The sequence below is a fragment of the Temnothorax longispinosus genome, chromosome 5, assembly GCF_030848805.1.
Source record: "Temnothorax longispinosus isolate EJ_2023e chromosome 5, Tlon_JGU_v1, whole genome shotgun sequence".
Classification (NCBI taxonomy): Eukaryota; Metazoa; Arthropoda; class Insecta; order Hymenoptera; family Formicidae; genus Temnothorax; species Temnothorax longispinosus.
This window is the reverse complement of record NC_092362.1, coordinates 17,378,833-17,399,232: the sequence shown is the minus strand read 5'-3', so window position 1 is coordinate 17,399,232 and position 20,400 is coordinate 17,378,833. Positions and strand designations below refer to the sequence as shown.

Below are 20,400 nucleotides of genomic sequence, written 5' to 3'. Positions count from 1 at the left end.
CGATCTCCAACGAAACACACGTTGCAAACCGTAGGCATAGTAATCGAACACTATCGTGTTATTCCGTCCACCGCGTTTCCCTATTCTTTCAATATACCGCGCTAGAAAACATCCAGTTGTAATTGTTAATAATTGCGCGCTTTGTTGGCGAAAGATCACGCTAGTCAGCTTTCCGATCAGTCTATAATGCTGCAGAAAATTCAAGCTGACACAAAAAAAGGAGAAAAAAGAAAGAGAAGTATGAATTCTAATTTTTAGTTCTTTTATGTCGAAAGAAGCTTATATTAAAAGCTTATATTAAAAATAAAATTTTGTAATATATAAAATATATACTATTTGAAGCGTTCTATTTTAAAATAATGTAGAAGGTTTAAGGCCAATAAACAAGCAATCGAGAGATGTTAAACTTAAAAACAAAAATTTAATAACTCTGAAATATACATATAGGACATTGCGATTTGTACAGCTTTCTTCAATCATTAAGTAATAAATATAATAAATTAAATCGTTCTATAATATGTTCTATAATATATAGACTGAATTCATACATTATATTATTTCTCGACTAACTGGCATAATGTAAAAAGAATGCACCACGTTTCGGCTCGAGGTTTGAGCTTTTCTCAAGTGCGGTCTAAAATAATATATTTTGTCCAAAATAATATTTTGGTTTTAATCACTGGCGGAGGAAGTTATTTTTCCATATTTTTCATACATTATACTTTGAAAGGTCTTTCTAACATTACGGAAGAGTTTGTACATGGTTAGACTACATTCTGAAAGATCATAAATCTATCCTTGTAAGATAAGATATATACAGTAGCTTGAGTCTAAAAGTATTCCGCATAGTCTAAGTACACGAACACTAAAGCCTTAAGAGTACAAAGAATAGGCTAGGTAGGTATGCATGCTCTCTGTTACACGGAGAGAAAGTGATTTATCGGTCAGATATAAAGGTTGGTATCCGGAATCAGTACGCGATGTACAGAATGCGAAATTCGCTCGAAAAAGAGATCAGAAAAATTAAAAAAAGAAAAGCTACGGCTTGTAAGAAGATAAATTTCAAATATTTCGATATTTTTCCAAAAATGAAATGTTTGTTTACCGTGGAGAAAGGAGATTTTGAGCGGAGTGCATTTCAATCGTTTCTACGATTCCATTATTCCTGCATGCATATACTATCACCAAAAAGGTTTCAGAAATCTCGCTCATAAAATCAAGTGACTCTACGTGCATGCACATCCGTCACGAATGGAGTGAACGACAGAAATAAGTCGAAGAAAAAAAGATTATTAAACTGGCCACACTCGAGATTGTTTGTTCCCTGTTATGTGTCCGAAGTTGTCTCGCAATTACATGTCCAATACTTAAATTACACTTTAATAATGGGCGCGGTCTTTAGTTCCGGGCACTTTCGATCGAGCCAAGGACGCCTACATAAGCGTTATAATTCTATAGCACAAACACGGAGTGCCATTCTGTATTATTTTTTATGATATTTTGTAATATCATACGACGGCTTACTATAGTGATGCAGTCGGTCGTTGATACTTCGTTCCATCACAGGCGAGTGAAGTTCTTTCGCGTATGCAGCGTGTCGCGGAACAAGGGTACAGCTTTTTTTCAATGGATCTTGAAAAATCCTGAGAAGTTTGCATCTTTCTTAATAATCTTAATTAATATTACCGATATATTATCCGAAGTCATCAAAACTGGGCACGTGAAGTTAATTGATGCCTCATTAAGTTGTTATCGGATTCAAAGAAATCTCTGCCATGCTTATCGCACTAAAAATTGGTGAAGAATTTAATTTTCTGCGGTATCAGCCCGTATCACGAAAGCATTGATTTTCGACTTACGGAAGTTATAGGGGAATTACGAGGGCGTGGAGACCGCGAGTAATGCCAGTCACGAGCCACTTTCTTCGCCGCTTTGCGAGAAGATACTTGCACGAGACTGGCCCCGCGGTTCGCGTTAAACTCCGAAGTCTTGGAATGGTCTTGATCGGTGTAGGCGTGCTGCCCCTCGATAGACCGTATGATTGTGCGTGTACAAGTATAAGTATATATGCGTCTCGTTACACAATGCATTCCGAGTTGTGGCACCCTGTCTCTTAAGGAGCCAACGAGTTTCTAACGGGTCGATGCTAGAAAATTGGATCAGTCGGTGTCCGGTCGGTAGAACTTGTGGTGCACACTCGTGTATACCACATAGCTCGCCTTCGCGACAGTTGACGCGCTGGTACCGCGCTCCGGTTCTATCCGATTCGATTATATTGTTACCGTTTCGCTCCTCGTGCGTGTGATTGAAGCGGTGCGTGCGGCTGAAGCTTCGATTTACCGTATTTTAGCCTCTAGCCTTGCAACATGAGGTAAGTAACGGATGCAAGAACGGTAAAGAAAGTAATTTAACGAGAAAGTCTCTATTTTTGTAATCGACAACGTTTGGCTAGTGTCGTAACAGTTCGACCATTGGTTTTGGTCGGATTAATCGTCACAACTTTTTCGACTATACGGGTTTTGGTCGTTTCTAAATTAAAAATAATTTAACTCTGGAATACGAGCGGAAAGATCGAAGTCTTGCGTTTGTTTATTTTCACGCTCTGTACTTGCAGTCCAATTCGCTCGACAATTTCTTTTTGCAAATAAATTCGACATGTCGAAACTTTGTACCTCTTGCCTGTTAAAGAGAATCTCAAATGGCAATTTGATAATATCAATTTTTTATAAAGAAAGTATTTTAAACCGTGACTGAGACAAGACATCTATGCTTTTCGCGGAATGTTTCGACATGTGATTTAAAGATAACTCGAGTGTTCATTTAAATTAATTAATTGACAACTCGTTCATTTCTTAATTTTTTTTAGGCACTTGCTCTTGGCGGCGATCCTGTGGCTGCTGTGCGCCAGGACGAGGGCGGGAACGTTGGAAACCGTGGCTCAATGGCCGTTGCTCGAATTCGCTCTGCCGAACGGTTTCGAATATCAACCGGAAAATATAGTGATGACCGGTATCGAGATATCCTGGAACAGAATCTTCGTCAGCACGCCCAGATTACGCGCCGGTGTGCCGGCCACCCTGAGCTTCTTTCCTAGGAAGGCACCGTTGGGAAGCAGTCCGCAGCTTCAGGCGTATCCCTCGTGGGACTGGCATGGTGCCGGCAGAGGAGAGATCAATTGCTCCAGATTGATCTCGGTGTATCGTACCAGGCTGGACAGCTGCAACCGGCTGTGGGTCGTTGACGCCGGTGTCATGACATCGATTGACGATTTCATGCCCGTTTGCCCGCCGAAAGTGGTGGTCTTTGACTTAAAAACCGATCAAGTGGTTCGTCATGTGACTTTTCCGCGTGAGGTGAGCAGAGCGACGTTCTCTTGCGATAAAATGAGATGGACATCAGTGAAGAATCCAATGAAAAATTTAGCTTGTGAATAGCGCATTTAAAAATCGAATGTAGAAATAAGTTTGGAGAGCAGGCGTAAATATGTCAGTAAAGCATCACGGAGAAGAGGACGATTTATACAACACTCGCGAAAACTATTCTTTTGTTTTTTAAAGAAATAATTTTCCTTTAATTATTGTACAAAAATAGTATTTATTTGATTAATTGAGTATAGAGAATTTCTAATAGGTGTTTATTTCATGTGAAGTTTATTATTAAAAATCAGTAATGAAAAGAGAATGTTGGAAATCGTTTGTAAATAATCAGTACGATTGATTTAATTTACAACTGTAATCCGAAACCGGTTTTGTGTGCAATTTTATACCACTGTGTCAGCAAGACATATGTGTCGTTAGAAACAAGCATGGAGACCTAGTGATCATTCACTGGTACGTCTAGCCTGAAAAACAAGTTGATTTTTAAGATTTAAGATGTTTTTGCGTGGGGTTACGTAAAAGTGTGTAATTGTTCTAAACAATTATTGTTATGTGTTCTTTTTCTTTAGGTGCTGAGACCGGATTCTTTGCTGACCAACGTGGTCATCGACGAAGTCTCGGCGAAAACCTGCGATGACGTGTTTCTTTACATGACTGACACTCTCGGACCAGGTTACACAATTTCTAATTGGCTTGTTAATTAAAGGCATTTTAAGATTATTTTATCGATATTTTAGATTTAATAATTATTTTTTTCGATTTTCTCAGTCAAATAATCGATCTCGTGACAAACGTATTTATAATTTTCTGTGTGTTACTTTGCCATTATCGAAATATAATCGTATAAGGGAATGTGAGTCAGAAAAGATAAATATCTTTCTTTAATATAAAGATACTATAAAAAAATATGTACTATGCAATTTAAATGGATCCGAAGAATGAGCATAATATTTTCTTTCTCAAAGCTATATCTTTTCCAGAGTCAAAGTAGTTAATAATTATCAGAAACGTAAAACTGTGCGTATAAAAAATTATTTTTCTTTAAACATTATTTAAAAAAAACTCATAAAAATCATAATGTTTCCCTAGGAATTCTTATCTTCGACGGTGCTAGAGATAGAAGTTGGCGGGTCGTTCATGCATCCATGTTTCCTAATCCAGATCAGGCAACGTTTAAAGTGAGTATAAAAAGTTTCGTATCCTAAAATCTAGAAAAATATGAATAAAATAAAAAAAAACAGATTACATCGCAACAGACAGATTAGTGGAACAATAAATTGAATTGTTAACGAAATTATTAAAGGTTTAAATTATTAAATTTTTTTTATTTTATCACGGAAAATATTTGTATATAACATATTGTATATATCACTTTGTTACATGATATACGTATAATTTTATTTTGTTACGTAATAGAATTTCTCCAATTGTACATAGCTTGTTCAAAATTTAATGGGCATTTCCTTAGATCGGAAGCGACACTTTCGAGTTCTTAGACGGTGTGGTGGGATTAGCTTTTTCACCAAGACTCGGGACCGTCTACTATCAACCTCTAGCAACCGATCGTATCTTCAGCGTGCCCACCTCGGCTCTGCAAGCCGGACCGCTACCTTTCGGTCAACAGTTACCTGTAACCTTGGTCGGCAGAAAGTCGAGTCAAGGTCTGGCATTGGCCGTGGATCCTCGGGATGACAAGATCTTGTTCTCCCCCTTTACGGAAACCGCGATCGCGTCGTGGCAACCGCAAACGAATCAGCAGAGGTACGAAAACCTCATACGAAATACTTTTATAAGTGTATCAGATTATTCTAAAGATTTCGCGTTAAATAATATTATAAATTATGCAGTGTTATATCCCTCCAACATGAATAAACTTTCAGGATTAATGCTTATTAAGAAACATTTTTCTTGTATTTTGGTTTATTTTATACATACATTGATATGTTATTGTAAAAATAATAATATATAACGAATTTATAATTGGAAAAATAACAAACCTAACCTGAAGCGATTGCATATCGTGTCACGCAAACCGGTTTCCGCTTCAATTAAATTGGCCGCGACTAAGCCGAGTGAATGCACCGTATACGTCAATCCTATCTAAATTTCTTCTAAAGTATAGACCAATGTCAAGTTATTAGGAATTCCCATAAGGAAAACGAATTTGCTATGGCGTTAATCGTTTTAATCGCAGAAATATTTCCTCGATTATTTTTATTACAAAAAGAGAAAGACTTGAAAACCTTTCATTTCCTTAATACTTTCATCTTTTCGTATTAAAAAAATATATTTATTGCTATCAGACATTCCTGACGTTAATTGTAATTTAATTGTAATCTTCAATTTTTACAATTAACAGATTTGTTAAATGTTAAAGTTAATTAGGTAATTAGGTAATAATCGATTATCAATCATTATAGTTATAATGCATAATATCATACAATGTATTATTTCTCATATTATGAGTTATAATTATAATTGTATTTAATTTTGCTTTTACATATTTTTTTTTTCAGGATACTCGCCTACAGTCCAGAAAAATTACAATTTACTGCCGAAATTTTATGGGCGAGATATGATAACGGTAATTTTTGGATAATGACGTCAAGATTCCACAAGTTCTTTTTGAGACAGATTGATGCACGTCAGATTAACATCCGCATCATGAGAATCAAAGTGGATAATCAAGAATTAATTTCGACTCCTTATAATCAGCAGATTGACCCATATTATTCGTCAAATTTCTACAATAACACTCTAGGATTCTAAAAAAAGGTATTAGGGGAGACCGGGGTGAAGTCGTCACTATTTTTTGGTGCCGATTTTTAACAAAACAAATAATTATAGTAAAATGTGGTGTACCGTTGTAAAGAGTGAACCCTATTAGAAATCAACGAAAATAAAAATTTTCATTAGATTCGTGTTCAGCATGAGTTACTCTTCAGAATCATTTAAAATATATTTTTAATATTTAAAATATTTAAAATTTTTGACACGCAAAAAATTTTACTTTTGACCTCCGATGACACGTTTGCCTTGATGAAAATCACAACATGGCATATAATCTCACTAAACTCCGTTGGTTACATGGGCACCATAAGTAGTGTTTACAATATTAATGGCGAGTTCACACAATATACAAATATCGAGATAATTGTATTGACGACTCCGCCTCGATCTCTCCTACTACAAAAGATTGCAGAGATTGAAAGAAATGCGACAGCACGTACGCGACACGCGATATTGATGTTCACAGAAAATATCATTAATGACATTTAATTCTGAAAGCAAATTTTATGATAAAAATTAATAGAAAAAAATATGTATGAAAAAAAAGAAAATGCCATATATAGATAAAATGTTTATATTTAATATGAAATACTCACAATTAAAATATTATTATAAAAAAAATTCTTAGTACTTATACTTTTACTACTAATTCTTATACTTTTGCGATATGTTTATACATGTGTTACGAAATTTTTAAATTTATTTACTGTTTTACGTTACAATGTTCTAAACCTAAGAAACTGACATGAAAAGTATGTTAATTTTGTCAATTATCGCAACAATATGTCAATTTGACAGTTATCAAAATTATAAACGTTTTAAAATATTTTAATTTGTTATTTGTAGAAATAAATCCTTTTAAGAATTTTGTAATATATTTTCTAGTATTTTAAGAAAAATAGAAAATAAAAGATTATTTTGTCGAAATTAGATTATTTTTCTCCTAGAAATATATAAGACAATCTTGGAGTATACAAAATAATCTCAAATTATTATATTGTTTCTTATATTAAATGTTTAAAATAATTTTATATTTAATTTATATTTATATTTAAATTATATTTAATTGTCACAATTTAATACTATATTAAGTTGTGACCATTTCACACAAAGTTAGTTGAAGTACACTATTTTTACTCAAGAATTACTTATACTTATAAATTGTTTGAGAATTCGTCGGAAAACTAAGTTTAACTCAATATTGCCAAGCTTGCGAATTCTTCAGTATGTAATATCGACATTCGCATTCTTTCGCAGTTGCAGCCTAATTTATTTTCATCGAAAGCTTGTGATATTTTGTGATATCTTAATATTAATATTTTCAACATTTTTCTCAACTTATAAATAACATTTCTCTTTCAGTCTTTATTTCTCGTTTGTAAAATTAATTCGATATATGTATATAAAAATTCAAATAAATATATTTGTACATAAATTGTTTTTTCCAAGAGATTAAAGACAAAATGACGAATAAAATAAAACAAAGATATGTGAAATAAAATTGTAAAATAGATATCTACTTTATCCGATTTATATTCAATTTTCTTATTAGAATTAGAAAGAAGCATTAAACCTATTTCTGCAATTAAAATTGCAATTATGGCTGTAACGTATGATGACTTATAAATTTAATGTCAAATGATAAATAAACGAGAGATTGGGACGTAATTAACAAATATAATATATATTCCCTGAAAACGTAGTGAAAGGTATGCTCTCGAAAGGTCGTGTTCTATTACATACGCAATGTAAAATTAATCACTTATTTTCCATTATTTTTATAACACAGACGCTTCAGTAATTTAGTAAAATACATATTTTGCTGCCATTTATTTGCTAAATAAATTATATATTTGCGATCACACATTTAAATGTAATTACGTACGTACAATTTTGCAATCAATTACATACATAATGTAATTTGTATAGTAGTTTAAAGTTACATTACAAGTCGTTTTCTCTCGAAAACTTAAGGACAACGATAAAATTTTCTGCTAATGCAGAAATTGATTCGAATCCTTTGTGAGAATTGTTTGTCGTGGTTGTTCGTAAAGCATTATGTTTTAAAATAAAACCACCTATATATATATATATATTTTTTTTTTACACAAATCAGTTTTCTTCCATTATCATCTCTATACATACAAAAATACTAAAGTGAGACTACTGAAAAATACTATAGATATTGGTAGTATCTATAATTTCTGCTAATACACTTAATTAAATAACTTGTATATTTTCTATACATATTTAAAATATTAAATATTTAATTAATTAATTTTTTTAATACACTTTGCACACGTAATGGCTATTTGTATTACATGTACGGTGGTAAAAAATTACTAGTTATTCATTACTTCTATTATACATGCGTCAATTTATTTCGGCTTGCCGTCAAGAAATTATCGTTTGTTTTAACGAGAACAAGATAATTGCTATCAGAATTACGTATTATCTCCCATAATGACAAACGAGTTGGATGCAAATAGCCAAGACGCAAAATATACATGTGCGTATACAAGATGTATTGTAGATATCTATTGCGCATGCAGATGTCTTCTGTACATACCTACTTCTCTATTGATTTCAAAAAGCGCCGACAAGTCATACTGGAAAAAAAAGCATTTATGCAGAATAGTAGTATTCATTACTCGGGTGACATCACCGTTTGTCTCATCGTCCTTTCTGCTTAAACCTATTAAAATGCCGGCAGAGCCAAGTGATTAAAAAAAAAAAAAACAAGATAATAAAGCGAAATTAAAATAATGTCTTTACGTTGAAAAAGTACAAATCTTTTAAAGCAGCGACTGAAAGACATTTCTGAAATCGGTTGTTATTACATCCATTAAATAAAACAAGCTTTTATGTCAACATACATAAAGTACCAACGTGTAAAGTTAAAAAATATTTGATAATACAAGTTTATTTATGCGTGTATTAAACGTTATAAATTTAAAAATAGCAATACAATATAACAAGTTTTTATATTATACTATATTTTTATACTTATATCACATAAAGTCTCAAGAATGTGCACTTTTAAAAATAATTTTTTATTCATCTTTTTACATTAAATATTAAAGATATGTAAGATAACATTAACAGCTTTGTAAAGCAGTCGCAATATTTTGAGATTAATGACTTTACTTAATTTTTTTTATCAGAATACGCGACACTTGCAGGTATCTCTCGTGGCAAATTTTTATCGCAAATAAATTCAACGTTGTGACAGGACCGGAATTATAATGGATGTTTTTGCATCTGCGTAGAATGGTAGAATCCAGTCGAAAAGTTGCTTTCAAATCGCAAATCATAGTCGATAATCGTTTCGCGCGGTTTTTCATCGCAATGATCAATTAAGTAAATATACTACAGCGCGACGACAATTAATCGCGCGCGCAACAGGCTTGCTATTCTCTTTAAAAACACAGGCACAGTTGCTTTCGCCATTGGTTTGCCGATTCTTTCACTCGCGTGCGTAATTTATTCAGAAGTGGAATACTTGCGTATATACACTTCACTTGCGTACCATGACCTCAAACGTCAATCTTATCTTCGCCAAGACAGACGGCAGTGAGCAACCACCTCCCTTTGACGTTTCTGGTTCCGGTGGAGCGGAGATGTTCGGACGCGAACGCGTGAAAAGTTACGCGCCGTCACGAGAAATCTCGCAGTTGTCTCTCGATCGTCTCGTAGTTCGGACCGTGAGACCAAGATATCTCCTGGTCCTCCCGGAATTATCGTTCACATTGGAATAACATTTAATCATCGGCTTGAAAAGAGTGGAGCGACGCTGGAGAGTGTCGCGCTCGCCGCACGTCTGAGTTTTCTGTTGCAATACACGACGGATATTGAGAGGGTATTTTGAGAAAAGAGAAAACTACGAGGAAGAGAAGATATCCCGATATCCTTGATGATTACATGAAATTGGGGCATTGACGCTCGAAATAGGCGGGAAAATAAAGAGAAAAGCGGTTTGTTTAATATTAATCGTTTGCGCTAGCGTAGCATAACAACTGCCTCCGAACTTCTCTATCCGTGACAGTGAAAGTGCTGAGGAAAGAAGGAAAAAAGGCCGGCTGCCTCTTTAACGATTTACTCGTATTTACGAAAGAACGAGCAAGAACGCCGGTTGCGAATCGCTATCTGTTCAATCTGCACAATCAAATTTGAAAACGAAGAAACGCGTGTAAAATTACGTCGTATTTACTCACTAAGTAAACACGATTACGAAGAAGTGTCTACACAAATTGTTGGCGAATTCATCACTTAAGATAAAGCCGCATCGTAGAGAGGTAAGGAACATTTATCAAAGAGTTTGGCTTATACTGTAAATAGACACTTGCAACGTGAAGATAAAAAGCATCATTTTTTTAAATTATCCTGTTGATAAAAGTTTCTACCACTAACAATAAAGGAAATTAATCTGTGGATTATTTAAATTATAAAATATTATAAATATATATATGACAAAATTTATGAGATTAGCATTAGCCTTATATTCAGAGTAACTTCTTACGAAATAAAAAAAGTTTCTTGTTTAAAGACAATAATGTAAACGATAATTTTCGCGATTATTAATAAGTATATTTAATTAAAAATATAAATTTGTTAAAATTTGAAATTTGACAGCTCTATTATTGTATGGCCCATAAAATGGTCTATGTTCTTACAATTATATTATTAAGTTTCTGTTAATAGAACATTGTTTTTTCTAGATGGCTTTATTCTGGAATTGCTATTGTCAGTAATGTCAATATACTTGCAATATATTATTAATATCAAGTTTTTAATTTTAGTTTATAATTTTTTGTACAAATTGTTTTAAACCTTTTTGTATCTGTTTAATGGTGCATAAAAACATTGATGTCAAAGAAAGTTAAATAAACATATAAAGATATATTTTTTTGCGAATGCTTGTACGAGATAAGTTTAATGAAGCATCGAAGTTCATTTTTCCGTAATGCTGACTTAATTATTTTTTTAAATTAAATTTTATCATGCAATTTCTATGGTGAAAGTCTATAAGGTTAGAAAGTGCATTAACTTAACTAATTTGTACCAATCGCTCGTACTTACGCGCGTACAAACACGTAATATTACACGTTCGACATCTGACATTTAATTCTCGATTACATCTTGTTGTAAATATAACGACGCACCGTCTTAAGATACATGAACTTTTTAATTAATAGATATAGACAAGTTAAAATAAACTTCTAATCACATTTTATGAAGACTTTTGCAAAAGAAAATATTTAACAATATTAATATATTTTAAAAAATCTGTACGCAGTTATATCAAAATAGAAATTTTAATAAATGTATTCAAAGCAAAAGACGAATAAAAATTTATCGCAAATAAAACATCGTCGTTTCCTTTCCTTAAAAAATAAATAATGAAACTTGTTTACAGATTCATGATGAAGGTTGAACCAATCCGGTTATTGTACCGTTTAATTATACCGTTCCTGCTTTTGCAAGAATGCACCAGCTTTGAGAAACTGAAGGGCATATATTCTTGGAAGGCTTTGGAATTTGCTTTCCCAAATGAGCATGCAAGGGGACTTGCTATTCAAGAAGGCCGCTTTATTCCTGGAGCACCTGTTCCGATCGACGTGGATTTCTATCACAGAGGTTTTCAACAGTTTCTTACGTCACTCCAAATACATTTAAAATTATTCTAAATTATTATAAGTCAGATAAATGTGATTTTAAAACACTTGCTATTACTTGACGATCGTTACTCTTCTGTTTGATGAAATTGAGTTAATTGCTAATTGAAGAAATAGATTATTTGTATAATTGTACGTTACAATATGGAGATTTAATCTCAATCGAGTAATTGAACGATCGTGATCTAACAGTTTATGCTGGTATGCTTCCCGTTTCTTCATTATTTATGCATTTTAAGCAACGAAACTTCTTAAGTAATGAAAATATATTGCGATAACATGTTTGCATAATTTTTGCATGAATTCAACTACGCAAGAATAATAATTTTTATATTGTTGTATATTATTGAGCCGCCTTGGCAGATATAATTAATGAGATTGTCGTAAACCAGAAAGTCTATAACATAAACACAATTCTTATTTAACTTTGTTGTACAATTGCAACTTTCAATGTTATTATTCTAAAAAAGTATTGTAGAAAGTAAAGAAGTAAAAGAGTATATGGAATATTTAATAGAATTAAAGTATATAAGAAATGCAAAATTATAGTAATTTGGATTCAAATATACAAGTTACATAAATCCTTCTCCATAAAATTAAAAAAGAATCTCAATTAAAATCTTTTTAATTCACGATTGTTTTACCAGACGAGCTTCACGAATCGTTTGACAAATTAGCTAGTTTAAATCGTCTTACTTAAAAGTTATTAACTAGTTTAATGAATACGTAGCTAAACAAGGATCCGTAGTCTTCATCACGATTCCAAGAATTCAAAACGGGGTTCCGGTCACTCTCGGTTACGTGACGAACGATGTTTCTCCTGAGGGAAATCCGATAATTGCACCTTATCCAAGCTGGGAGTGGAACAGATTAGGACATTGTGACGCGATCACCAGTGCATTCAGAGTGCAGGTAATGACAAGAAAATTTTACTTGTAAATTGTATCGATAAATCTGTCGCCGTCGCAAGAGTATTGTATTCAATAATATAACGTCACATTAATTGATCATGCGACAGTTTTTAGTAATATTGAAACTAGAAATTGTACACCAATATGACCTTATTTTTAATTAAATGAATTTTACTTCATTTCTGCGATATCGATACAATCGTAATGTGAAAAGAATCGGTAAATTGCAAAATCACGTGAATCGTCACTTTATTTACGATCACTGACACAGCCGGATCTATAAGTCTTAAAGTTAGGAATCATTCCATCTTATTATCGGAAATCGCACCTCGCTCATTCAGAGATAAACACACGTCGCGTGACGAAATGGAAATAACGCCTCTCCTCTCTCTCTCTCTCCTTCATTACTATTCGAGAAACTCGGATAACAAACCGAACGTGTGGCGCATACGCGGAAACTGTCATAAAGGACACAATATAAATTATCGTAATCGCTAACATTGACCACCAGGAAGCACGTTTTCTGATATCTTCCTCACGATGAGATTGTGGGGTGCCCACCAGCGAGACAAGTATCCACCTTATCATTATGTACAATGCGCGCGATCCGGAACAATGCTCTTTGCTGGTATTCCGCACGTGTTGATTGAGGCTTAAGAAAATGAGCTCGGATAAAACACGCATACGGAAAAAACGGTTTTACTAATATGTATATAACAATTAGGTCAGAATATGAAAATAATTATGTTGGACCACTAAAATAATTTAAAAGTAATTTAATTAATTAATTATTACTTATAATATATAATAATTAATTGCTAAAGCATGATACTAATGTTGTAAAAAGTAGATATTTTAACAATTTGAGTATCAGTAAGTCTTGCAACAAAATATATAATTGTTAATAAATAAAATATTTGTTGTATTGTATTTAGTAAATGAAAAATATGGAATAGATGTCTTCTATTAGTTGCCTAGTTTTTAAGAAAAAATGATTATTTAAGTTTTGGGTATAACATTAGAAATTATAATTTTATGACAAAAATTATATTTTTTTTTAGATAAAAACGCATTTTTTATCTGAATATTTCAAACTAACCGTGTAAAAACATTTTTGCAAGAAAGAACGCGATAAGCACAGCGTGCATATAAGTTATCTCTACTGTTATATGTCAAATGTCTTGCGTTTGTTTGATTTACAATAATGATAACTTACGATTTTCATGCTAATCATGAACATGCAGAATCTCTATGTATGAAGATAGAAGAGACCCAAGCAATATGTTATCTTTTCCGAGAAGCAAAAATAAACTAGAACTGCTTATTGTTTACATTGAGACTGCTTAAGGGAAATTTAAAAAGCAATGCGCTTAAATTATAATTATACATTGCCTTTACGAGTGTTATACATTAAAAACGTACGGTATAAATCAAGACATAAATCCGCTGAGTTTTATATAAAAAAAAATTAACTGCAAATTTATCCAAGAACTCGTATTATAGAAAGCTAAAAAGAATGCAAGAAATCTGGAACAACTTTTATTATATATGAGAGAGAAATTAATTTTATTTTTTCTAAATATAATAACATCAAAAGTATCACGACGATAATAATTATACATAATTATACATAAATAACATTTGTTTAAGTTTAAAATTTGATAATTATATTATTCTAATTCTAAATATGTATTAAAATTTTAATTATTATTTTATGTCATGGAAACTTCTTTTTCTTGCTAAAATAATGTCATGGAGACTTCATATTTTCTTGGAAAAATAATTTTTCTACGGATCGACGATTGCGCATTCTTATTAAGAAGCAAGTGAAAAAAAAACATTAACTGCAAAGAAAGATATGATCACAGGTGGACTCGTGCGACAGGTTGTGGGTCATCGACACCGGTAAACTCGAGGAACGGCAGATCTGTCGTCCTCAATTGCTGTCGTTCTCGCTGCGCACGAACAAGATCCTCAGCCAGTACAAATTCCCCAAAGATCAATTCAAGGATGATTCCCTGTTCGTGACGATCGCGGTCGACATCCGTAACACCGGCGACAAGTGTGAAGACACATTCGTCTACATCGCCGACGTAACTGGATACGGATTGCTCGTCTACGATCATCGCAACTCCCGCTCCTGGAGGATCACCAACAATCTGTTTTATCCCTATCCAACCCACGGAACGTTCCACATCAAGGGGGACACGTTTGATCTCATGGATGGCATTTTGGGACTCGCCCTGAGTCCCATGAAGCAGGACGGCGACAGGATTTTGTACTTCCACTCTTTGGCCAGCAGGGTCGAAAGTTGGGTACCCACTTCTACAATCAGGTAAAAAAAGACGGTTAGACTTTTATTAAGAGAGTTACAACTACGTCGCTGTAATTTTTCGGTTTTAAATATCTAAGATGATATCTGAGAGATATACTTTATACGTTATATATAGCTCATTAATAAAATGACATTAATGAATCATTAATAAATAATTATTAAACACGTATTATTAAAAAAATAAAAATAAATTCTAATAATTACAAGTTTTAATAAAATATTTTGTTTTTAAATAAATATTTAAATTTATTCTCTATATGCTTGAATTCATCTTTAAATCATTGATATTTGTAGTCAATTCGCAGTCAATTTGCAGCCAATGTATGAAAAAATAAAGATATAATAAATAACAAGAATAATAAATGTTCCTATATGGATTCTGCTTTGTACAATACATTCTTCGCCTGTCTTTCGTATACAAAGCGTACTTACTCCGGTGAATAGCATCTTATTACAAATGAGTATTCATTATTATCTAGGAATTATAGCCTCTTTCAAGATCACTCCGATGCTGCGCCAAGGTCGTTCCGTCCATTCGCTATGGAAAGGTCATCGCAGTCGGCCGCTCAAGCCATGGATCAGAACGGAGTTCTCTTCTTCGGTCTTTTGTCAGATCTCGCTTTAGGATGCTGGAACAGCATCAGTCATCCCGAATACGGTGGCACCAATACAGAAGTCATCGTCGTCAATCCCGATACACTGCAATTTCCGTCTGGATTAAAGGTACGGTGACAGAATATACTCAGCTTTGACGTATATTTCTACAGCTATAAAACTACGTATTGTAATCTTTTAATAAATTTTGTTAAAAAAATAATAATATTAAAATATAAAATACGCTATTCGATATTCAATGCAAAAATAAAACTATTGCCAATAATATTGTCTGAAAATTTTATAGTAAATGATGAAATATGTTATATTTAAAATATATTCGCGGCGCTTTTACAGCCAGCGCAAATTGGATTTTCAATTATTCATAACTTTAGTGCAATTTCAAGAAAGCTAATAATTTAGTTCTGTCGAATCTTACATTCCTTTCTTTAGAAGAATGATTGAAGAATGATTTTTCTTTACGATACCTTTTTTCACCTAAAGTTTAGTAGTGCAATCAACATCACAATCGATCTTATTGCAGATCATCACTGCGAAAAACGGCCGTCAAGAGCTGTGGGTTCTCACGTCGTCGTTCCAAAAATTCATGACCGCGACTATGAGCTCGAACGAGACGAACTTCCGGATACAGGCCGGTTACGTGGACGAGCTGATCCGCGGCACCAAGTGTAACGGCGCGCGTCTCAACCTTGACCGCGATCGCGGCTACGGGACGTCGATGTTCGCCAAATGAAGATCGTGGCACCGCGGGGAGTTCGACGATTCGCATTTTCGGCCGGTGACGTCCGCCCGGTGGTACAAGTATCCAAATTTCTTCGCGCAGTATCACCGTTCTGCATCTCCAATCCGGCCGTCGTATTCGTTCCCAAGAATTTCTACCAGATCATCCTTCTTCTTCCCTTGGCTCGTGAGATCGATCTACAGTCACCGACCAATCGATTACACCATCTTTATTGATCATAAACGCTAAAGAACGCGCGTTCTACGCGTACCTACACGTACCTTGATATTTTTGTTGCGAAAGGCTCCCCCCAGAATATTCTCAAGAATTCATCAGCTCGAGGAGCCACCAAGCTACTCGTGGTGCCAGTTAAGTTTTACAGTCTGTTTACAATAGTTTATTCTGGTGCTGTGGTATGCACGATTTATCGGAAATAACCACCACCAACGGATAAAATATTACCGTTCCTGTAATATAAATATTTTGTTTAATTTTATTGACAATAGTGGACAGTAAGTATCGGAATGCGCGTGCATTTTCAGTTTCGCAGTTCATGTCGCGTGTTTCATATGTATATCCCTGTGCAATACACGCGTTATTACTATTACTATTATTGTTACTATTAAGAAATAATATTTACAAATCATTTATTACGTAATAAGATAATAACGAAAAGAATAAAATAATTGTAAATGTACGCTGAAGCTAGCAGTATCGTATTTAATAAATATTATTATTGCAAACAAATGCAAATTGATCTCTAAAAGTTTATCAATTTTCCTGATTGTTAATCCTATTCTTTGAAAATATTCCACCCATCGTCTCGGTCGTAATAATCAATTAAATTTTTATAGATTGGACCAAAATAAAAATTTTTAAGCTTATGAAAGGAACTTATTACTATATAATCATTATTGTTCAATTTCTACGAACTCGAAGATTGCGCGAATTTCATAAAAGATCTATTGAAATGAGGCGTAAATCGTCGCAACATACCTCGTCTTGTGCGGTTGAAGGCCTAAGATTTGCATAAAATTGTTCAAACATATGTTGCATTCTGTTGTGAGGGTCGGATGCACTTCCAGAGTGCATATTTTCTTGATAAAGGCCGTCCCATTTTAATGTTTATTAATTCAAGAGTTGATTCAACTATCTAAATATTCGAAAGTTAAGAATAAAATTCGACATCTTCAAATAATAATGCACCGCTTATCTTGAAAGTCGTGTAATAGCTTATACCGGTTCCAATGAAACGCGAACGTAAATTAACGTATCGATATTAATGCAAATTTAATGTAAACTGTTTCATTACAGATAAACGTCTAACAAAACGTCAGCCGGATGATTTCCTATTATTCATTCTCCCATTCCTGAGTTCAAAGCTGTCATCAACAAAAGATAGATTTCCGAATTTATCAAACGCAATATTATACATTTTTCCATACCTGGGTTTAACTCGATAAATGGAAATCATCCGCCTGACATTTTCTTACACGCTTATCTGTAATTATACAGTTTACATTGAATTCGCATTAATATCGATACGTTAATTTACGTTCGCGTTTCATTGGAATTCGTAAAAGCTGTTACACGACTTTCAAGATAAGCGGTGCATTATTATTTAAAGATTTTTTCCAATTTTTTTTCTTAACTTTCAAATATTTACCATTAGTATTGGTAGGCTCGTGTTCTGGAAGTAACGAGTCGATGGTTGTGGGATGTTTGACGTCAGTTAATGGCGACTTCGCGGCCACATCATTTTGTCATGTGCAAAACAATTTTAGATTTACTGAATTCGGTGCTTGCAGGATCCGATCTACGTGATCTTTTCCTTCGGTTGTGTATCATCTGGAAAAATATCGTTCTTATGAAATATTTAGTGACTTACATGATCAATTCGTGTACAAAAACACGATAAATATAAGCGTTTGTATTATAATTACTCCAAGAAAAGCTGTTTGTCAATAATACAGTGACGTACATATTTGTCGCATAAGACAAATTGCTACGTGTTACATATAGGTGTGTTTCGAATTAAATATTACATTTAAAAAAATATCAAATTAAATAAAATTTAAACTTTCATTGAAATGATAGTAATATAAATAAAATATTGTGAATGTTAAGTTAATGAAACATATATCATTTCACCAGATCAAGTAATAGAATAATGAGCATTTACCAAGGGTTGAAGAGAGCGGCCTCCGTCCGTATGTCGGATAAAATCCATTTTACGCCCATATTCTTCCATTATTTTATGCCTAGCCGCTTTTGGATCTTCATTTTTTTTCTGTTGTCTGAACTCCCGGAAGATATCGCGTCGATTCCTGGTCCGGTAATTGTTCCGCGCGATATTGTTCAGTCGGAGATTGTATCCAGTGCTGCAAAACAGACTGATCTTGCAAATAGCGTGGATTGCCGAGTGGAACGAAAACGCCGGCAAGTGCGTCACTTGCTAACGACATTGTCGCTGCTGTTAAATGTCCAATGTCCTTATCTGTAATTAAACAGTTTACGTTGAATGCACCTTTGACTAGAGAGGATACGGCCTTAGAGGCGTTCAGGCATAATCCCACGGATGGTAGCTTCGCACCACCGGCCGCTCGACCGAGTGCGTGAACCAAATGTCCGAACCTGCGGTTCCTCTCGTACTGAGCAGGATTACTATCGCAATGACTGGTCATCAGTAGGGTAAAACTAACCTGTCTCACGACGGTCTAATCCCAGCTCACGTTCCCTGTTGGCGGGTGACATTCGCATTAATATCGATAGGTTAATTCTTTACAGTTTTTATCATTACAGTTTTTAAATCTCTTATTCTATGAAATATTTACCAGTAGTATCAGTAAACTCGTGTTCTGAAAGTAACGAGTCGATGGTTGTAGGATGCTTGGCGTCGAAGTTAAGGACGACTTCGCGGCATTCACTCCCAGTAGTGTGAGATAGCAATCCACGCTATTCTGCAAGTAAATGAATCCAGTAAATCTTTGATTCACTGCTTTGCAGAATAGCGTGTATTGCTATCGTATTGATGTTCATAGCCGGGTTGAACGAGGACGCCGGCAAGTGCGATACTTACTTGCTAACGAGATTGTCAATGATGCTATATATTTGAAGATGTATTTACCATTAGTATCAATAGGCTCATGTTCTGGAATTTACGTTACTTCCAGAAAACGAGCTTACAGTATTAGTTTCTGTAGGCTCGTTTTCTGGAAGTAACGTAAATTCCAATATTTATTGTTTGTAAGATGTTTGACGTCAGTTAAAGGCGACTTCGCGGCCCACTTGAACGAGCATTGACTTGGTTCGATTCATAGGGATACACCGTTTGAACTCCCGGAAGATATCGCGTCGATTCCTGGTCCGGTAATTGTTCCGCATGATATTGTTCAATCGGAGATTCAGTCGGAGACTGTGTCGAGTACTGCGGAGCAGACTGATCTTGCAAATAGCGTGGATTGTTATCGTGGATATTGATGTTCATAGCCGGGTTGAACGAGGACGTCGGCAAGTGCGATACTTGCTAACAAGATTGTCGCTGCTAAGAACTGAAATAATTAAAATAACTTTTAGCAGATTGTTCTCGAACAAATGTTCGATATGGCAGAAATTATTTCCCTAAATTATTTATTTAACAATTTCAAATTATTGAGAGAAAGATTATATATTTATGGATTTACTATGGAATATTATTTTGCTAATGTAAAAATCGATTTAGAAGAAAAATACAAAAGAGAAATAAATATTTTATTGTATTAATTTCTACAGAATTTCTGTCTAACGCTGATGACATATGGTTTAATTATATTGAAAAGTTCTAATTCCAGAAGTTAAAGTTAATAAAAGTTCATAAAAATATTAAATAAATGCAAAATATGTATCAGAAGAGTTCACTTACTTATCTTCTATGCGAAAACATCGTATAGCTCTTGCAGTTTTACTTAATTGAGACTAACGCGATTCCTCAGTGTCA

The 20,400-nt window shown here is 33.9% G+C and overlaps 2 protein-coding genes and 1 long non-coding RNA gene across 3 annotated transcripts; 2 read left to right on the top strand and 1 right to left on the bottom strand.

Annotated features, from left to right (window-relative positions):
- Positions 1-1,877: 1,877 nt before the first annotated feature.
- Positions 1,878-6,828, top strand: LOC139813028 (dopaminechrome tautomerase). The gene is made up of 6 exons (XM_071778276.1): positions 1,878-2,371; positions 2,867-3,353; positions 3,947-4,049; positions 4,467-4,555; positions 4,846-5,138; positions 5,894-6,828. The coding sequence occupies exons 1-6, from the start codon at positions 2,367-2,369 to the stop codon at positions 6,144-6,146; spliced, it is 1,230 nt and encodes a 409-aa protein (XP_071634377.1). The 5' UTR covers positions 1,878-2,366; the 3' UTR covers positions 6,147-6,828.
- A 3,203-nt stretch (positions 6,829-10,031) lies between these two features.
- Positions 10,032-17,171, top strand: LOC139813027 (dopaminechrome tautomerase-like). Its single transcript, XM_071778275.1, has 6 exons — positions 10,032-10,462; positions 11,584-11,804; positions 12,573-12,754; positions 14,622-15,088; positions 15,568-15,811; positions 16,227-17,171. The coding sequence occupies exons 2-6, from the start codon at positions 11,588-11,590 to the stop codon at positions 16,434-16,436; spliced, it is 1,320 nt and encodes a 439-aa protein (XP_071634376.1). The 5' UTR covers positions 10,032-10,462; positions 11,584-11,587; the 3' UTR covers positions 16,437-17,171.
- A 94-nt stretch (positions 17,172-17,265) lies between these two features.
- LOC139813029 (uncharacterized) lies at positions 17,266-19,194 on the bottom strand. The gene is made up of 3 exons (XR_011732014.1): positions 18,607-19,194; positions 18,091-18,272; positions 17,266-17,577 (listed from the first exon to the last, which is right to left on the bottom strand). It is a non-coding gene; the product is annotated as an uncharacterized lncRNA (long non-coding RNA).
- Between the last annotated feature and the right edge of the window lie 1,206 nt (positions 19,195-20,400).